Source organism: Aptenodytes forsteri, unplaced genomic scaffold (genome assembly GCF_000699145.1).
Source record: "Aptenodytes forsteri isolate BGI_AS27 unplaced genomic scaffold, ASM69914v1 Scaffold224, whole genome shotgun sequence".
Lineage (NCBI taxonomy): Eukaryota > Metazoa > Chordata > Aves > Sphenisciformes > Spheniscidae > Aptenodytes > Aptenodytes forsteri.
The window spans coordinates 813,851-834,228 of NW_008794879.1; the positions used below are offsets into that span (position 1 = coordinate 813,851).

At 44.5% G+C, this 20,378-nt stretch overlaps 1 protein-coding gene across 1 annotated transcript in view; it reads right to left on the minus strand.

Moving 5' to 3' along the window:
* Nucleotides 1-1,782: 1,782 nt before the first annotated feature.
* Nucleotides 1,783-20,378, minus strand: part of LOC103895143 (metalloprotease TIKI1) — a 162,745-nt gene continuing 144,149 nt past the window's right edge. The window contains exons 5-7 of the mRNA XM_009274662.2: nt 11,425-11,515; nt 5,923-6,186; nt 1,783-2,302 (exon numbers count right to left, since the gene is read on the minus strand). Coding sequence (XP_009272937.1) covers nt 2,122-2,302; nt 5,923-6,186; nt 11,425-11,515 — 536 coding nt within the window. The 3' untranslated portion in view covers nt 1,783-2,121. The remainder of the gene's footprint in view (nt 2,303-5,922; nt 6,187-11,424; nt 11,516-20,378) is intronic.

Below are 20,378 nucleotides of genomic sequence, written 5' to 3' on the forward strand. Positions count from 1 at the left end.
CCACTTCAGGTTTCTGTTATTCCTGAGTGTTTTATAATTACTCTTCCCTCATGCCAACCTAAGAAAAACTTTAGTGGCTGTTCCACTCAACTCAGCTCCCCTCACAGAGGCGAAGCTCGAGAGCAACCATGGAGGAGGGAACAAAGGGAAGAGTGAGCCTGGGGCCTTTGTCGTGTAATGGAGAAAGGAAATGGAAGCTCAGCCCCTTCTCCCAGTGCTTCCGGAGCCCTTTGGACCTGTGCCACACCTCATCATGCACTTTTGAAGGACAGAGGACAGGGGGAGGAGAAGCAATACCAATGCATAGGCTAGCAAGTGGCAGAACACACTCTGACGTAATGTTTTTGGTGGTCCCCTCAGATGCACTGGTAAATACACAAGTACATGCTCAGTTTGTCAGGCCTGCAGTGCATCTTTGTAACTAAACTATCCCCCATCTGATCTGCTCCTCTTAGGTCATATTCAGGCCAAGGAAAATAGCTCCAGACCCACCAAGTCTATGACAGTTTACACCAGTGAAAGATCAACCAGAGAGAGAGGCAGGAGAGCACATCACCAGCCTGGCTGCTTTGTAAAGCCAAGGAAGCCAGAACGCATTTAGGACCCTGAGGTCTTGTAATATTCCCTGTAAGAAGGAATATACACTGAGATGGTGCCGTCTTCTACCCCAGCCCAGATATATTTCGTTCCCCACAGTGCTGCTGCAAACTGCGATGGTTAGCCTCTCCTTTCTCTGTTTTCCTCAGCAAACTGAGGCTTTGTTCAGGTTCAGTCCTTCTGAAGGGGAACTGAAATTTGAGATCAAGAGATGAAAAGCCTGTTAGGAAAGCTGGAACCGTTTGCTCCTCCTCCTCCAATGTGCAGTAGGATAGGAAAAAGAGGTACTTTTTATAGACAATGAAAAAAGTAGTGAAGCCCATGTACATGCATAGGAAGGGAAACCTGAGGGTTTGTTGTCTTACTGGGGCAGGTGACAGTTTCAAAGGTACCAGCTCAGCACATTGGCTCCAAGCCCTCCAATGGATGAATCTTATGAGACCTTCCCAGGCAATGAAACCTTCCTAAGAGGAGGAAGGGATATGTTGCTCACAAAATGAGTCAGTGTGATCACAAGAGGATGCCCTGTACAAACACAGAAAACCATGCATCACCACTTCCAAGCTTCCTACATCCAACAGTCAACAGCACGTCCATTTTAAGTAGACAGTGAAGGACTTAAAACAATTTGGAAAGTCTGAGAATTTCCATTGAAATTGGTAGAAAACTTGCAAGGATTTCCTAGAAGGAAGTCTAACTGTGCAGAAAAGGAAAAGAAAGCCCTTTCTCCCCAAAAGTGAATCCAGCTATAAAATAACAATATATTAATGATGTAGAAATAGAGAAAAAACCTGCATCTGGGCTTCTCAAATCACCTCTTGAGAATTTCTCATTTTGGAAGCATCCAACAGTATGACTGTGAAGCTCCCCAGGCAATTTTTTTTTTCTTAAATGTACATTAGTTTGTGCTTAAGAGACTTGTCTGGCCATTCAGGTGTACCCATCTTACAACAGCACCAAACAGACGGCAGAAACATTCTGTTCACAAGTCTTTACTGTTTTATTCTATTGTAGAAGGTGTTGTCATGAACCTTTATATGTAATCTGGAGCCCTAACAAGCAAGAGTTAAAAGCATTACCAGTAGAGACATAAAATATCAACCTCTCTTTCCCAGTTGTGCTCATATGACCAGAATATTCTGTTCTAATAAACAAGTTAGTGGTGTGTAAATCTTCTTACAAGGCACTGAAGGTGAAAAAAATGTAATTTAGTTGGGCTCATACAGCTAAACAACAGCTATGTTATAGCGACATTATAATTTCCCCAAAGCATTATGGGATAACATGTAATCATTCTTCTGCAAGAGAAGGATAAATAACACTTTCATTAAAATATCTTCTCCTGTATTGGGCAGGTCAAACCAGTTAATAGTGTTAATGATCCAGATTCAGGAAAAGGAGGCAGTTTAAGAACACCCCAGAGAATAGGTGTCCCATTCAGTCTTCTTTTTTTGGGTTTTTTTCACATAAATTTCTTTTTTGCTTTTTAAGGTGAGAGCCCTGCAGTTTGGCTCCCCCTGTGTTTCAATGCAGCCTTATCATATGCAAAGTCCAAGTCAGCAGCGAGAGGAAGAGAGAATGGGAAAGCCGGTGAGCACTGCTGGTATCTGCATGAGCGTGACTAGACTGTCCGTGGCCCCGGGGCTGGGGTTCGACCGTGATGTAGCCGTTAATGATGCGGATCCGGGGAGGAGGGTCAGTAGCACTGCAAGGCAAGAGAAGAACGTCAGTCCAGACCCTGCCCAGAACTGCCTGATGCCCACAAAGCAGGAGGTGGTCAGCCTCTGTGCCCCACTGTCAGTCTTCCGGGCTCCTGGGAATGGTCTCTCGTACTGGTTCCATGCTCACCAAAGGACTGTGTCTCCTAATGGCAGAGCACTGCCTCATCCCTTCCTCACAGGTGTGGGCAGCTCCCACGCCACCCCATGTGGGTGAGGGCACTGCCCAGCTGAACTGTGAAGCAGTCTTGAGGGGGAACAGGGAAAAGATTGAGGAGGATGGAGACAGCACTGAAACACCTGTCCTGTATTCAGGTCTATCCAGCCAGCCTGTCCATTGCTCCCACGCAGTCAGTCAGGTGGGTAAGACAACCGTATTCCTAGCGCCCTCCAGACAGCCTTTCAGCTAAGCAGAAAATACACAAGAAGAACAAAAGAAGCTTTGTTGCAGAGGAGTGTCACTGCAGCAACACTTGCTGAGCACAGCAGGAGTGAGGCACCTGCTTTCGGCTGAATCCATCTTCCCCAGCCATGCTTCTGTACATGCATCTTAGTGTGGACCAAACTCGTTCCTATACTGCATGTTCCCTTCCACAGGTCAGGAATTACAAAGGGCTTACATGACGTGCTTTAAGGATAGGAAGAGCCACTTCCAAAAACACATCCTAGAGTCACTGGGAAAAGATCACCACATCCCAGAGTATCTCCCAGTGGCAGTGAGGACTCTGAGATGGTGATGAACAAGAACTGAGTCAGATCCTACATGATGCTGAACGCCCGTTATGGCAATATGTGATGGAGGAGAGAAATTTGTATGCTCCAGGCTGCTAACACCAACTGTCCTGAATTGGGGGAGCTCCTACAGCACAGCAGGTCAAGAATCAGAGGGGTCAGATACTACACAGGTGGTGTTCTCTTCAGAAATGGATTGAAAGCCATGTTTTACCCCACAACTGTAAGGCTGACATACACCACAGGGCTCATGGTGCTGTGTGGAACCAGAAAACAAATTCAGACAAAATTAAAAGTCTACCTGCCAAATACAAAAGCAGAGTAATTTCTCCTGCACCCACTCCCCAGCGGCTGTGCACCATTCTCGCCTTATTTTGGCCAGCTGCATTAAGCAAAAATGCTTTGGGAAATTGAAGGCAATTAGTATCTTTTTTAAAAACACTTACCCTTCCATACCCAAAGGCCCCCACAGAAGGTTTGAATGGTAATTGGAGAGAAGCCAGCTGGCAGCACATCAAAGAAATACAGCTGACAGCTGATGCATACAGGAGCATGAACCAAAGCAATTCTGCCAAACCCACTACAAGACACTATTAAATCACTTGAGCTGCACCTTTCACATTTCCAGGCCCACAGGAGGAAAGCTATGAACGGCCCACGCATAAGAAACCTGACAGCTTTACCTGTGCCTGCGCACCCCGGGGAATGCTTATAGCAAGGGCTGAGACTCCCAGTGAGACGTGCCCTGCACATGTGTGAGCTTGAAGCCAGAGGGGCTGGATTTCCGTGGGACACATCGCGGCTGCGCCACAAGGTGGGGCTGTCAGCTCAGCCCACGCCTGCCCCGGCAGCCCGCAGCGGCACGGACTGCTTGCACACCTGGCTGTCGGGGCAGAGAAGATTCCCCCTGCTTTACAAAGACTAAACCCAGGGCACGTGTGGGGGCTGTGCGTGAATGACAGCTGCCTCTGACACTCTCGGCTTCCCTCTGCAGTAAGGGCGCAACAATCTCCCAGGCAGCAATAAGCATCACTTGTCTTTCCCAGTACCATCATGCAACAGCTCCATCTCCAGACGTTCAAGCTCTCTGCTACTAAGGACTCACTCATAAAAAGAATTTGTCACCTGGCACCTCGGTAAGTTTCTAGCACAAAGGATGACTTAATTAGTAGGGGAAGAAAGGAAACATTACAAAAGAAGAAAAGGAAAGGAGGCATTTGCTGCTCCTGTATTTATGCAGTAGTTTCCTAAGCTGTCATTATTAGCTTTGCTTTTACCTCACTATTGCCTTGCAGTACTTGCAATCCAGTATGTTGCCCTAATGTACCTCCAATTTAGTCACAGTAGCACATCCTCCCATCTTCCCTCTTCTTCTGAAGGCACTGATGCTGCAAGTGCATGTGTATCTCACATCAGGGCACGCACTGACTCCCCTGAGCTTCACGGGAACAACTGTGTGTGAAAAACTGAACATGTCAGTGTGCAGGCAGGGTGGGAGCTTGAGATCATTCCAATGAATGATCCAAATCATTCCTTAGCATTTCAACTAAACAGACTGTCAACAGAAGCTCCAAAAACCCATTCACAAACAGCTGGTATCAACTACATTAATAGAAAGTAAATGATACACTAAAATACAGAATCAAATGTGATCAATATAAGGATTTGTTGTACTGGTGAATCTTGGACTGTGTGTAGGTCTGTCAGTGGGCATGCAAACCTCCATGTGCATTTGTCTCCCCTTCTCTCCAAACTACTCACGCTTAGGTTGGAAGGAGGAGCAGAGAGAGAGCACAAAACTACTCTAGAAAAGAGGAAAAGGAGTCTGGTCTAGCAAGTCTGACAATGGTTGAATGCTTGGGACAGAACAACAGCTGCTGCACCCACTTGCAGCCAGCCTGAGCAATGTATTACTCAAAGCAGTGGTACAGCTGAGACCCAGCGGTGTGATAGGAAAAGCATAGGAGAACCCTGATATACTCAGTACCTTGGGGAGCAGGAGGAAGTATTCTTCAGAGGAAAAAAAAAGAATGGAGAGGCTTCATTTCAAGAACTGCTGGCCTTTCTCCATCATCCTGACCTGTCTGGTTATTTACAGTACCACAAAAATAAAATGCTTTCAACCTGAGTATGGCAGAGATACAAACAGAGACACAAAGTACAAAAGAGAGCAGACTCAGGTCTGTGTGTTATCTGACAGGAGGGAAACATTAAGGTACACATTCAGCCACAGGCCTTAGTACAGCTAGTGAGGGAAGTTGGCTTTCTTTGCAGGCTGCTGCAGTTCTTGTAGGTGAGTAAGCTCTTCTGGGTGAAAACTAGGGGGTATGTGTGAACCTTCGCCCCACAACACACTCCATTTTTTGTATTAACTCCATCATCCATTAGGTTGTCATCCCCCTTTCCAAATCTCCAGTAATACCATGGGGCTCACATGCTTTTTAAGACTGGAAGAATACAGAGACTGGAAATACTGCATAAATAATTGTCCAAATGCAAGGAACACATATGCCGGATATGACAGTTTCGACATATGCAGCAGCATCTACCACTGGACCCAGCCTTCTGTGATAAAGAGGACTACCATATGCTCACAATCCCTCAAGCTCAAATGCAAAATGGTCTAGACAAGGCTTCCACTTGCATTATGCCTAATTTTCCACAAACCTAACCACGTGGAAGAAGCTATTTTGTCACTAAAAGCACAAGCAACCTTGAGTAAATGTTTCAGCAAGAATCACAGTGAGAGAGGAGGTCAGATCCTGCCCTCAGCATGTATCTAGCCCCTGCAGAAGTTTGGTGTACTGGATTAATCAGTCTAAGTTAAAGACCAGTTTGCATGACAAACCCTCCTCCCTCCCCAGCAGTTAGCTACCTTTCTTCAAGGCGAACCCACAGGTCGTTAAACTGTCGCAGTCTTTGCTTCTTCTGCTTCTTCTTCTTCTTCTTTTTGTACTTCCTGTCTACCTTCTCCAGCATGTCGATGCCATCAGGGAGCAGCAGGTGAGGCAGGAGCTCTTCCTCCTCCTCCTCCTCCTTCCAGGGATGCAATGGCAGTGGGAGCTCCTGGGACACAACATAGGGGCTGTGTGCCGGTGATGACGATGAAAAGGCTAACAAGGTTTTGGGGTGTTTTCTGCTGGAAGAAGGAGGGAACAAAGATAATATTTGAAACGGCTTTGAGGCAGAATCCTCGTACAGATACCATCAAGGCACATATAAAACAGGTGTTTCTCCCTGACATATTGGCTGGGTGCTTATTTCTCTGCCTTGTATTCCTGCCCCCTCTTCCTTAAGTCAATATTCTGATCAAAATAGTTCTCTTTAATAAAAAAAAACTTTGGAAAAGAGGTAATCTGGAACTGAGGAAAGAATGGAGTCTGGCTCAGGGTGGAATAACTCTTGGGAATAACTTTGTGTATCTGGAAAGAGGAAAAAAAGGAATCACCCTCGAAGTTAGAGGAGGTCAAACCACACTCCTCTAGTCTGACGTACTGCAAAACACAGACTAGATTATTCCTTTAGGGCAATTCTAGCCCAGAGCCAACTAACTTGGGGTGCAGGGGAAGAGGCAGGGACAGGATGACTAAGGCACCCTAGCTGAAGGAGCCAGTCCTAGATCAACAACTCTCTCTGGTGGAGACGGTAAGTAATGAGCTAGTCACGCAGTAGTGAGTGTGGTCATGGCTGCAGAAACGCATCTTGCAAATCATCATCTTTGAAGGGAACAGCTCAATATACCATTAAGCAATCCTTTGGGCCATCTAGTCTGCAGCAACTGGAAGCACCTTCCCAGAACTATAGTGTGTTTCCTTTCTGCCTTGCAATGGTGTCAAAAGGAGGTCCAGAAGGAGACGTTTCAGTGTGGCTGCAGTTTTCAAGCTAGCCCATCACTGTGGACACATCTCTTTGATGGAGAATAAAGAGGGTCCATCCTGGAGAAGGAGAAATGAAGTTGTGGACTGGAACATGAGGGAGAGAGTAGATAGAAAATGAAGAGAATTTGATCTTACTAGCTACAAGGGAAATCACAGACTGATCATGTGGTGAACTTTATGTGAAAGAGACTGGCGCAGAATGGGTCTCGGGCTATCGATCTCTTTCAAAATCCTTGTGATTGTCACACTCACTTTATCAACTCTGAAGTGTCACGACCCTTTGGCTCTCCTCCACAACATCTTCACATCACCTACTCTTTAAGTCTGCCTTACAGAGTGACCCCCCAGTTGTCTCCAATGCTACAGGCACAGCCAGGATGACCTCTACCCTGCATGGCCAGCCATTTGTTCTAAAACCTGCTGCCTCAGAACACTATTAACACTCATATACATAACCTCCTTTGCAACACTTCCTGCAGGTAATTCTTCCAGGGACTGACTGAGCAACCACAGGGAAAGGCACACAGATGCAAAAGCACATCCTTCTTCCCGAAGGCCAGTTCCCTCTCCCAGCACAGCCACTAAGGGAGGAGTCAGGAAGCACCTTAATTACGGCTGTGATTATGTGATGAATATTTTACAATATATATATGCATTCTAAAATCAGGAACAACAGTTAAAGCCCAAAATAAGACAGTAGGACCTTGACTGAACTTGTGGCACTATTTATAAACTGTCCTTTATGCTGCTGCATGGTTGGAGCACCTCTTTTGCCTTCCTTGCTTTGGCGACACCACGAAGAAGGAGCCCTCTGTGATGGATGCACTCCTCCTGTTTGAACTAACTGAACTTTAGTCCAGGCAGATGCTCAGGAAGTAGGACTAACTGAAGTTAATTCTACTGTGTGAGGCTATCAGTGAGAACTCGGCACCAAACCCCAAAAAACCTGGTTTGGCTGGAGACTGGGCTAATAAGCAGCCAAAACTGCATTAACACAGCAGACAATCTGACTACAAATCAACCATTTTATGCTATAAATATCTGCAGCCATCAGGGCCCATTGAGCTCTCCCTCCATAGCAGCTGGCTGCATGGCGGTGATCTCCTCTTGAGTAGGGACACCTCTCAAGGTTATCCCTCAAGGCTGAGAGGTCCCTTACCTGACACCAGATATTGATGGGTTGGTAAGTGACATATTTGCATGCATGTAACATTTAAGATACGTATAGTAAGCTTAAGCGATAATCTTGGTATCTCATACTAACTTTAAGTGTAGTAAATAGAGTATTGACCGCCAATCCATCTGTACTTATTAAATATTTCACATATCTAAATTTACTGATTAGAACTCAATAAACTAAATACTAGATCAGATCTGTCTGAGTGATCTCTGACTCTTCTCCTGTGACACCCTCCTGCCTCCACACTCCGCTACAGGCATTGATCCCCTTCCCCCTGCAGATGGGCAGGACACTTCAGGCAGCCCTGTCTTCAGCTGAAGTTGTGCGACTGCACCCAGCAGTTTGCCTGTTACAGGAAAACTTGCATAATGATCCCCCATCTTCCTGTGTTCCTACACACAGATACCTACAAGATACCTCAGAAAGGACTTTCTGTTTAGCCAGAGCACAGGAAGCAGCAGACATTGCTGCTACTGCACAGTGTCATGTTGCAGGGAAGGGACAATTGCAGACTTCCTCATCCTCTTGTTTTAGGACTGCTCAGCTAATATCCCCTACTGTATCCAACAGTCGAACAGCCATTTGAATGCTTTGTCTCAGTTCAACCCTTTGCCAGTATTTTCCTCTCTCAATTTTGTCCACAGGTACTGACTGGACTGTGTGCAGCAGTGCTATCTAGGACAGTAGGTGGATATTGTTCCACATTTACCTGGGCTGGACTGGGTTTATTGACACAGACTGCCCTGGTATTTGCTCCTAGAACAAGCCCATGCTAGCAATCAAGTGAAACCCTCCATCATCTTTTCCCCAGGACTCTGACATACTCTTGCCACAGGTCTTTCCCTCACTGCAAATGCTATTCTCCTTCAGAACTCACATTTTTCTTGAAATTCATTTCATGTTCTTAAATCTGTTTCCAAGTCATCCAGAAATGTGAACACCTTTTCTCAAAGAAAACGCTAAACTTTTCTTCTTTAGCTTCTTCACTCAGCTTTAAAATCAAGACTCCAGGAAAGATGTTCTGTCCAGTAGTCCTAATGAAAGATTTGAGATGCAACCAATGCCAAACTGAGGGCTTTCAAAGGCACAAGAGTCACTGGCTGGACAATGAACTCCCATGATGTGGTCAGAGAACTGGGTGCCCAGCTACCCTGAGTATCATTGATACCTACCTTCCTGATGGGTGAAGATCTAGCCCTCCTTTCCACAGTTGTCTGCCCTTGATTTCCTTATAGCTACACCTTTACAGAGCAGTATCAGATTTTGTTTGTTCTCAAGTACATATTCAGATCTCTTTCTTGAAGCTTTAAGAAGCTGCTAAGGCTATTTTTAGGAATACCTAAGCTAAGAATGTTCTGGGGGAGAAAAAAAAAACAACACAAAAATATCAGTGCTGGCAGGTTTTTGATTATCACCGTAAACACTGATACACTGGCTTGCCTAGCATGACTTAAGCGTTACAGTCTTGTGCTTAAGCACAGGGGGCTTCTTCATGTCAGACTACCTACCCATTGGTGGCAACAGGGTTAGTGGTTGCATTTGTGTACTCATGGGGATGAGTCTTGGCTCAGTTTGTTTCAGTGCAAGTAGAGTTAATGATGTATGTCCATGTCAAGAATCATAGCAAAACTATGACCTGCCAGAGTTTGAATCTCATGGTCTGAAAAAGGCAGCAAAAGTGGTGCAAAGAGAAAGGTGAAGCAACCAGAGTATGAGAAAAACATGTTATTATTTTGCACCACATCTTTGGAGCCCCTGGCACAGACCAAGACTCTGCACTGTGCCCCTGCACAAAAGGTGACTGTCCTGCCTGAGAGCCCCATATCAGAAATGTGGGGAGGAGCAAGAGATACCTAAGCTGAATGTTCTGGGGGAGAAAAAAAAACAACACAAAAATATCAGTGCTGGCAGGTTTTTGATTATCACCGTAAACACTGATACACTGGCTTGCCTAGCATGACTTAAGCGTTACAGTCTTGTGCTTAAGCACAGGGGGCTTCTTCATGTCAGACTACCTACCCATTGGTGGCAACAGGGTTAGTGGTTGCATTTGTGTACTCATGGGGATGAGTCTTGGCTCAGTTTGTTTCAGTGCAAGTAGAGTTAATGATGTATGTCCATGTCAAGAATCATAGCAAAACTATGACCTGCCAGAGTTTGAATCTCATGGTCTGAAAAAGGCAGCAAAAGTGGTGCAAAGAGAAAGGTGAAGCAACCAGAGTATGAGAAAAACATGTTATTATTTTGCACCACATCTTTGGAGCCCCTGGCACAGACCAAGACTCTGCACTGTGCCCCTGCACAAAAGGTGACTGTCCTGCCTGAGAGCCCCATATCAGAAATGTGGGGAGGAGCAAGAGAGATGTAAGCAGTGAGGGAAAGCATGCCTGGCATGGAGGATAAAAGGGAAACGGTACCATAATTGGGATCAAACCTTTTTTCCACTGTGGTCTTTTAGCAGTGACTACAAGAGTGGGGATATCTGAGAGACACAAGAGCACATGTTTGACGTGAGTCTGGAGAAGGGGGAGACAAGGATTGCAGAGCCTAAGCTGATGGAAAGAAGTCCAGGAAGAGGTGAGTCAAGAGCACATGTAATTCTCGGCAGAGTGTGGAGGAGGAGATTATTTGGCATTCTGTAGTTACTGAAACCATGGAGATGGATAAAGGCACCCAGTGAGAGATAAAAAGAGGCAGTAAGGGTATATCCTGAAGGACAGCTGCAAGATGAACCAGAACAGCGAGTACCTTAGCTTAAAAATGCAGAAGAGAGCAGGGGACATGAGAGCAATCAGTCATGGGCACAGCTTACAAAGAGGCTGGGTGGACTGTGGGCAGTCAGATTCCAGGCTGAGAGAGAGTAATCAGAAAGAATCAAAAAGAGCAGTGTAAGAGAAGGAGAGCATTAAAAGGCAGGGCAGTCAAACACTTAAGAGGGAGGAAGGAGGAGCCTGGAAGCCTACATGGTATGAGACAGCATCCAGATCCGATGAACCAAGCATGCATACTCCTTGGCTGTTAGTTTAGGAGTTAAAAACTTACAGGGCAGAAAATATTTTTATTTTATTTAAAAAACCCAAACCAAAACAAAAAACAAACAACTAAAAAATCCCCCAAATGAAACACCAAAAAAACCAAACCCAAACCAAATAAAATCTTGTTTCCAGACTGGCTCATGGAAAAGAAAAGCAAACTGCTGGGAAGGAGAGAAGGAGCCCAGCTCACTGTTAGGTATAGTTCCATCTGCCACTACTTCTTCATGATTGTTTACAAACCCACCCTCCCAATGGCTGCTCAGCTAGATAAAAGCATGCATTACTTGTTGATGGTTTGTCCAGCTGGAGTGTGTTCTACCTCGTACCCTTCTCTCCTCAAAACATCAATCACTGTGTTGTTGCCCATGAAGTGACCTGCAGTTAAGAGAAAAATGACATCAGAACTCAAGGAGCACAGGGAAAGAGAGAGAAGAACAACAAAGTCCTTCCTCATCACAGGAGGCGTGCCACACTCAGGGCAGGCAGTGCTTTATCACTCCACACCAGCATGCACCAGAAACACAGGATCTCTAACAAATGATTGCTGAACTTTCCCAAGGTCACTTCAATTACCACATTCTGCCTTTCTAAAATGCAGATGTGATTGAAACGACTCTGGTCCCACATGTTGTTGCATTATCAAGCCACTCTGGATTTCTTGGGACAATAAAAGATGAAGCTGGGAGACACCTGTTCAGGAGCAGCACTGAGTCTACAACTGGTGGTGGTGCAAACCAGATCAGAATCTGGCTGCAGTGTGTGCATCATTTTAACATCCTCTGGCATCATAAAGGCACTATCTGAGATGTCGGTCAACATCATTATCAATTTTTAAATGATTAAGAATCATTCATTCAACTGCAGAGAAGAGAAAATAGCTCTGAAAGCCAATGACTTAGATCAACCCCTTTCATTCCTTCAGTATAAGCCACCGGGGACAGAAACTCCACTTCAGTCATGTTGACAAAAGTTTCGGAAGGACTTAGCTAGCTCTGCCCTAATTCTGTGATTTATGTCTCCACTCCATTTTGAGACAGATGTGATGGTTGGTCAGCCCATAATTTGGCATCATAGTGAATAAATGACTACTCAAAGGGTGCAGGAGTTATTCCTGAAGGACTGTATGCTCTGCACACTGACTGACTTCCACCATCACTCTAACACCTCATCAGACAAGGCTGCTGAGAACCAGGTGGGCAACAGAGGCCTTGCACAGTCCCTCATAGATCTAGCTTTTGTGAAAACATTTGTTCATTTAACAGCCTACATTAATTAAAATTAGGCTTGAGCAAATGACTTATTAGAGCGCTCCTTTGCCTCTGTAGATGTAAGCAGTGCTAAAACTGATAAATAACTTCAGAAAAACTGTTTTCTGCTAATATTCTTCATAAATACATGGGAATAAAACCACCAGAATAATTCTAGTAGCCAGGAAAAGCAACAATATAGAAAGGAAAGTCCAACAGTGACGAGATTAACAGGGGACTGTTAATCTCATTTTTTACGGGATTTATGATTTTTTACTCCAAAATGGATTCAATGAATTGGAGCACAAAATTCCAGTTTCTTATGCCACAACAGCAAAGGGCTCATGAACAACCAGCTTAAGGCATGACAGTTGGATGGTATCATTTGAGCACAGACATTTATCAAGATGAAGCTTCCCCGAGAGCCTAAGAACACAAACAGATCTAGCTCAAACGAAACTTTTTAACCAAACACTGCAACGCACACCGTTGGGTACCATATATTCTCACCCAGTAGCTGGATTTTCCCCCAGCTCCTCGGCCTAACTTTTGCCTTCAGAAAGAGTAAATCTTGACCATTATGTGGACCTAACCTAATACTGTTGGTATCTGTTGCTTGCCAATGGTTCAGCCCCAGGTGCAGTTAACTGAGAATTTCCTCACGTCAGTGAAAAGACCAGATACAGCAGGGAACAGGAATGACTGTAATTAAACATTGTAATTGAGTAAAATCAGCCACTGGAAGGCCAACATTAGGTATATAAGGTGACAGACGTAGTTGCTATCTCTCATCTTTAAGACAGAGGAGAGAAGTAACGGAAGGGGAGAGGGGATTCACTCCTCCCCTGCCTCCAGAGAGCCGAGAAAGGGGCACTTCCAAAGGGTGATCCACCCCTTCTAAGTTAGAGTGAGGTAGGACAACTCAGACTTTTAGAGAAGCACCTCTCTATTGATGAGGATAGGGGCAGTGTATATAGCAAGTTCAGACTAGGTATTCATCTCCTGCGGGCAATGTTGGATGGGCTGAGTCCTATCCTCAGCAGTGAAAAGCAGTGCCAAGGCTTTGAACTCATATTTTCCTAATCCAAGTCCTTCAGGAGGAAAGGGACAAGACATAAAGACAAGCAACCTATAGGGCAATCTATAGTGTTAAAGTAATTTTCCTTGTGCCAGTTTAAGAGCTTACAGTCTCACGCATTTCAAGAGTGAGCTACTGAATAGCGGCTCACATCACACACATCAAACGCACTACCCCCTGTCGATCTTCAGTTGCCCTTGCTCAGAGCAGTGATTTAGACTGGTATGTAGGAAATTACTGTAGCACATGGATGAATTCCATTTCAATCAGTCAACCTGCTCGAGTGATTTCCTGAAGCTGGGCCTTAATCTTCTTTTAAATTTGATGGAGTGATAAGAATATCTTTTATATCACAGTCACATGTACAGGCTTTCACAGGGAGCCTTTGCTCATTGTTGCTGATGTAATGAGTTACGTCTGCATATGAAAGAAAAATGGTGTGCTAATATTGTGCCAAAGAGAACAGACCAAATGAATAGATATGTGTAAAACAGGTGTATACAAATACAAACAGGCATGTGGTATTAGATTGTTCACAAGATGTGATCAATCAGGAGCCACTCAGGCTAGGTACATAAAAGGATTAGGAGATTTGCTATCCAAAAGTTGGGCCATGTGTGCTCCATGAGACAGAGCAGGTCTGGGGCCCAGAGGACCTACAGGCTCAACCTGAGCTAGATGCAAAATGAAAAAAAGACAGAAGAGTGAGGGTTTGAGGTACAGGACCCCACCAGGAGCCTCTCTACAGTCAGGACTTTTGCCTCTTTTCTGGGAACCATCACAGAAAGAGCTTGGTGGTGTGTGAGAGACCTGATCACCAAAAGCAAGTGTAAGAAACATGAGAAAGATTCACTCTCCAAGGTTTAAGATCAAGCAGCTATGCTGCAAGGGAGACTTAGCCCAAAGTCACAGGGAGTAGGCCTCTTTCACCTGTTTTCTATTATAGCCTAACACACTTGAATGCCCCCCAAAAGAAAAGCCCCAGGCCCTGTCCCATCAGAAAGCCTGCTCTTTTCTTTCTGTACACAGCCCTGCATTATCCTCACACCACTAGGTGAAGAGATGCCTCTGAGAGGTCAATTTACTCTGGCAGGGGGTGGGGAGCCATGAATCTCTGTTTTTCTGTATTCAAGCTCAAAGAGAAACTAAGGAGCTGTTGTGTGCACCAGCTCAGCCATGCACTCTACTGGAGAGTAAATAAGACCCCAGCCTTTAATCTGTACTGAAAGGAGATGGCATGCAGGGACCGCAACAGGCAATATGCTCAAACAACAATGCTGTTTGACTAACGTGCACTTGCAGACTAGTCCATGCACTCAGACATGCACTGAGCACTCCTGACCTTCCTCAGTAGTGATACCCAATCTTGCAGAACACAGGCTACTACTATTGCCATGAAATCCCTGTCTCCTGCATGCAGCTTTTACTGCCAGTGCGCGCAGAGGTGTTTTCATACAGTTAACTGTGCTAGGACTGTGGGTTTCAGCAGAGGCTCCTGAACCCAAATTTGAGCCATCACAAGGCTGAAAATTTTCTGCATCTAGCAAAATGAACAATGAAATACTGCACAACAGGAGTTCTGCTTCTGTTCCTGAATTTTTATTTTTCATATAAAGCAAGATTGTAAGACTGAAGAAAATGATGTTCCTCTCTGAACTTCAACAAAATTCATGATTCCAAGCTGATATACAAATTTCCTTGACCTTCTCTTAGAGTCATGTAAAAGGAAACCTCCAAGCCCACATAATTCTTTATGTCTGCTGTGTTTTCCTTACTAGAAAGACTGCACTTCCCATCTGCCCCAGAAACATGCCAGGACCTCACCATCTACAAATATCCCAAGACAATGAATCACTGGACGTACATGTAAAGAAACAAAAATGTTTGTTAGGAAACCTGATCTGGACTGCTGACCTCCAAGAAATGGTGGGAACAGCTACAGCACATGATCATAACAGTACAACCACAAAATGGCACAAACGATTCTAGCCACCGGGGACATCATAAAGCAGGATGTTTATCTCAGAGTGGGCTGGGAGTGCTCAGATGGGCTTCTGGTGCCAGAGACTCTATGGTCACTGAAACAAATATTTTCAAGAGTGTTTTAGAGGTACAGATCTTGCAATTATTTTAGAAACTTCCTGGAAATGCCCATGGCAATGATCATGTGCTTTCATTCTTCTTAGACTGCTTCCAAGAATTATATACATAAATTCATATAACATGCCCCAGAAGGGTGAACAGGACATCTGTAGGTGACTGGATTAGTTACTGGCCTGTAAAAAAGGCATGACATGAGGCTGCTGACTATGCTACCCACAAACAAAAAAAGAGAAACTTCAGCAAAAATTATCACTTAACTGTGAGGCACAAAGGACAGCTCATCCCTCTCCATATGCCTCCCATGGCAGGGTTCTTCTCCTACCCTTTCCGTAATCAAAGTATCCTCCAACAGCACTCTGTGAGCCAATAAACCCATGGAGAAGGGTTCAAAACTCCCAGTGCTCCCTCAAAGGATGCAAACACAAGCAAAGGAGAATTTCTGATGGCCTGCAGAGCAGGGACATGCATGGCCCAAGTCAGTCCCACAGGTATTTGCAGTGAAGAGCTGAAAGTTCAGCATGTGGCAGAGCCAGCCAATGACCTAGAGAATGCAGAGTACTGTCTTAAATAATTTCATTGGATGGAAGCCAAACTGCAAAACAGACATCCTACTCCTCCGACAGGTCCAGATCACTTTAGCGTTCATCAGCCCATGAGGTGGACAAAGTGATCCTTATTGACATCACATACCTGATGAAGCTAAAGTGAGTTCCTGGAAGACACAGCTCTTAGGACACAATGACTAAGAATGGAGAACAGAAAATACTTGTGTGATACCCCCACCCACAGTGTCCCCACAGGCAAGAACCCTTACAGAGGAATTTTCTTCATCCCACTCCATGCTCTGTTATTCCCTGAAAGGAGCTGAAATGAGTGAAACAGAAGCAAACCTGTGGAAAGAAAAGGATGCTCCTCCCTATCCCCAAATCTCTACTTAGTTTAACCTTTTGGCATAAGGACAAGGGACAGCTCATGCTCTGTGAGTGACAGGCAAAGTCCATTTTTCACACATACCACAAAATGACCTCGCTCTGCTCCCATATAGTACTAAGTGAGCGGAGAAAGATAACCCTAACCATGTCTTACTGGCAGAGCTTGGCAAGCTCTATTGGAGGCAGTCACACCATAGCAAGCACACAGAAAGCCCTCGGCTTTGTGTAACCAAGTTACTACCAAACTTTGTTTGCAAAAGATCCTGTGCAAAACTGCAGGGGACTTCCTATATGGGCTGACAACACAAGCAGTGGCAAACACTCCCAGCTGAGCACCCTTGAAGAAACCTGTACTTCACGCTCAGAAATCCAGGGGCAAATTTCATGACTTTGCCTCATGCATACACATGGTTATACTTTTTAAGTACATGTGGGGATGCAGATCATGGAGTCATTTTAACCCAGTTAGTAAAATTATGGAGGAAAAAAAGCTAGACAAAATATTTAATACGATCCAAAGCAAAAGAAGGAAAGCAGGTGATGTGATCACCTAAGTTACAGGTTAGTTTCCTTTAGATGCATGCTTTCTGTACACACTGTTCAAGAGGAAGACACTGCTTTCAAGCATGAGCACCGTGAGGTGAGCTCACACTTCACTTCTCCCAGAATCAGAGGGAGGAAGTCCTGTGCAGTTACACTAGATAATCCAAAAATCCAAACAACATATGGAAAATAGGGGTCATTGATAAAGTAGCTGGGATTCCTGATTTGCTACCTAAGTTAAAACAGTTTCTCAAACAGAAAACATGTAACACTAAATCTAGTAAAATCTTCTTGCTTCTAACAATACTTCCAAGTCAGGAAAAGCACAGGTACCAGAACACAAACCAAACGACCAAGAGCGTGGTACTCTCACAACTTTAATGCTGCTGGGAGAAGGAAATGACAAAAATTGAAGGGGATGGGGGCGGCTCTAGGGGTATTGTAAGTCAACTTAAAGATTCCCTGAATTCACGTTAAGTGCAGGAGTATAAGGATGTTGCATTACAATACTTCTGCATACATGTAGGTCAAGTCCCCTTCAAGCAGCCCTCCCATGCCCTCCAATCTTTTTGAGACTGCAGACTTCCAAACATACTCCTTCCTGTGATTACCTGTAAGATGAAATATTACTCCATAAATATTGAACTTGAGGTTTTGTTCCACTGAGGCCAGGACAAGTGTTTATCTTCAAAAAACATGATTTCCTTCAAATCTCTTTTTTAGTATAAAATCTTAGTGGATCATACTTCACCACTCTCAAACCAAAGGGGAAAATCTGGTGGGTAGGACTGTGGAACAGTGGCATTCTCTATGCCCAAGAAAATATTTTCACTAGACATGGAGAGACTTAAAGGAAGTGCCTCAAACCTGCATTCACCCAGGAGGAAGCAAAAAATAACCTTCCATTTCTTTAAAAGTGATATGCTTTGCTCATTAACTCACCTATATGGAATTAATAGGATTCATTTTCCACATTTGTAATGGAATCATGTAAACATGAAATCCTTCTCAAAATAGTTGATGATGAAGGCCTTGCACAACATGGGAAAAATTGCCTATTACCATGGAAAAGAATCATATGAAGTTACAATTTGCATGAGCCAAAAGGAAGGCATATTTTCTGTGAAAGACAAGATGACACTCTTATCTACCAGGTTCTGTCAAAAACTAAGTCTCTTAAATGTATGACCGGAGTATTTTTTGGTCCCGGGGATTCCCATTTTTACCTTTGGGCAAAGTCAAACCTCCTGGCAACTACACAAATTGAAGCTAGAAAAAAGTTTTCCACTGATTATAAGGCCAAATTTATAGCAAAGTTAACATAAGGAAAAAGTTTACAACCCCCTATCACTTATTTTGTAAAACCTGAGTTAAAAGAAACAGCTTCTGTTCAGGCAGCGTTAGTCACTGGGGCTCCATCTGCACTGGCATTTACTGAGAGTTTTCCACCGTTGAAGCCCTAGGCCCATTAGGCAAGGAGACCCTCACATAGGTTACAATGCCAGCAGCCAGTGTTACGCTACCAGTAAGGGAAGGAAATACCAGTGCTATGTCTGAGCTGCAGTACTCACGGCCACCTCTGCCACTGGACCTGCTCCCATTCCACACCACTGCTTCCTTTCCAGAAAAAAGGTATTAAGGTCTTGAAATCCCGCTAGCTTAAAACATACATTACAAGAGGGAAGTTTTCCTACTGTAGCTGCCCAATAAAGGTAGCAAGGGCTAAACTCCAGCACAGATAAGAAGCTGATGGTGAGCAGACTGTCAGTACCTGAGCAGAAACAGCACACAGCTGTTTGACCTGGCTGATTTTGACAGTTGCACTAATACGTTGGAACAGAGATTTCTGCCTCTAATGCAGAAATGCAAAGCTTTCCTCATTTCATGTGTCAGAGATGTCAGGAGGAGTGCCCTTCATGTGAACCCTGGGGCTTTGGATGTGGGTCCTGCGCCCACACAACATTATCTATCCCCTTCGGGGGTTGTTGTTCTAATAAACCCTGTCATTAGCATTCTGCAGACTCAAAGAGGCTGCTAAGGAAAAGTCTCAAAGCTGCTGGGTTGTATCTGGCATTCTCAGATTACAGAGGTACAGGCACACCTTCAGGAACTCAGCCTTTCCTCCCACCCAAAGAGGCTAAAATGATGCCGCATTCCAGAGACGGAAGAAGCAAGCAGGCAATCAGCAAGCCCTTTGTGCCTAGGGAGAAGTGAGGTGGCCCCACAAGACTCATTTAATCTGTTTTATGATTATATTATCTTCTCCCCCCCTCCTTTTGTCCTTTTCAGGATCTGCCAAGATTCAGCTTCTTGTGGATTTTTCATTAACTTCCTCATTACACATTTCAAATCATTTATATAAGGCATAGAAAAATTTACATTCCCTGTGCACATCCACATCCCCAGTCCCAAATGTGCTGATGGCAGGTTCAAAGTTTCCATGCTGGGTTCTGAATTCCCACTGAATTTCAAGGGCAAATTGATAACCCATTCACCTGGTCAATTTTCATATTCCCATGGCAGGTTTTTGTTTGGTTTTGTTTTACAGGTATAAACACCTACACAAGATGGATAGAGACATCCTGGGCTTAGCACTGTTAATTATTTTTACAAACACTGGTGACAGGTCCTTTCTCCAATCTTTTGTTTTCCAGACACAAAAAATCTTGTTCCTCTTGCATAATTTCCCATCCAAAAAATGCCAGATGGAACAGCGAATTTCAAGAAGTACCAGCGAAAAGCCCTATATGGAAACACCACCACCTAACACACCATTCAGGACAGAGACTCAGCACAATTCCAGTTTCCCCTGGAAATCTGGTTGTTTTTTTTTTTTTTGCTTTTTATGATGTAAGGGGCAAGAGAAAAGGCATCAGACATGCCTGTGGATCCAATGCACTTGGCACCTGAGGCTGACATATAACTGACCAGTCCCCCACATCCCAAGAACTGCCTAGAGAAGTTGGAGGAAGCCATTTGGTGGACTATGGCAGACTCTGGGCTAACTGTAGGTGGTAGCATGTTCTCTCTTTTTCTTGTCCAGACGACAGATTACACACCCATCTTTAGCTCAGACAGAGTCAATTATGCTTCTACAATGATGTCCAAATCCTTCTTCTGTGTGTTGTTGGATCACACATCAACCATCCGAGAGTTAATTTTAGTTTAGCTATTATCAGTTGACTCAGCTGCTGGGAGGAAGACAACTAAGGTCTGGAGCTCTTAGCTGAATTGCTAATTCGGATATTCGTTCATCAGTCTGCTTATAGCAATTCTTCTTTCTGGGAGGTCTTCCAGTGAGCAGGGGGGGTAAAGACTGGGAAAAAAACAGCCAG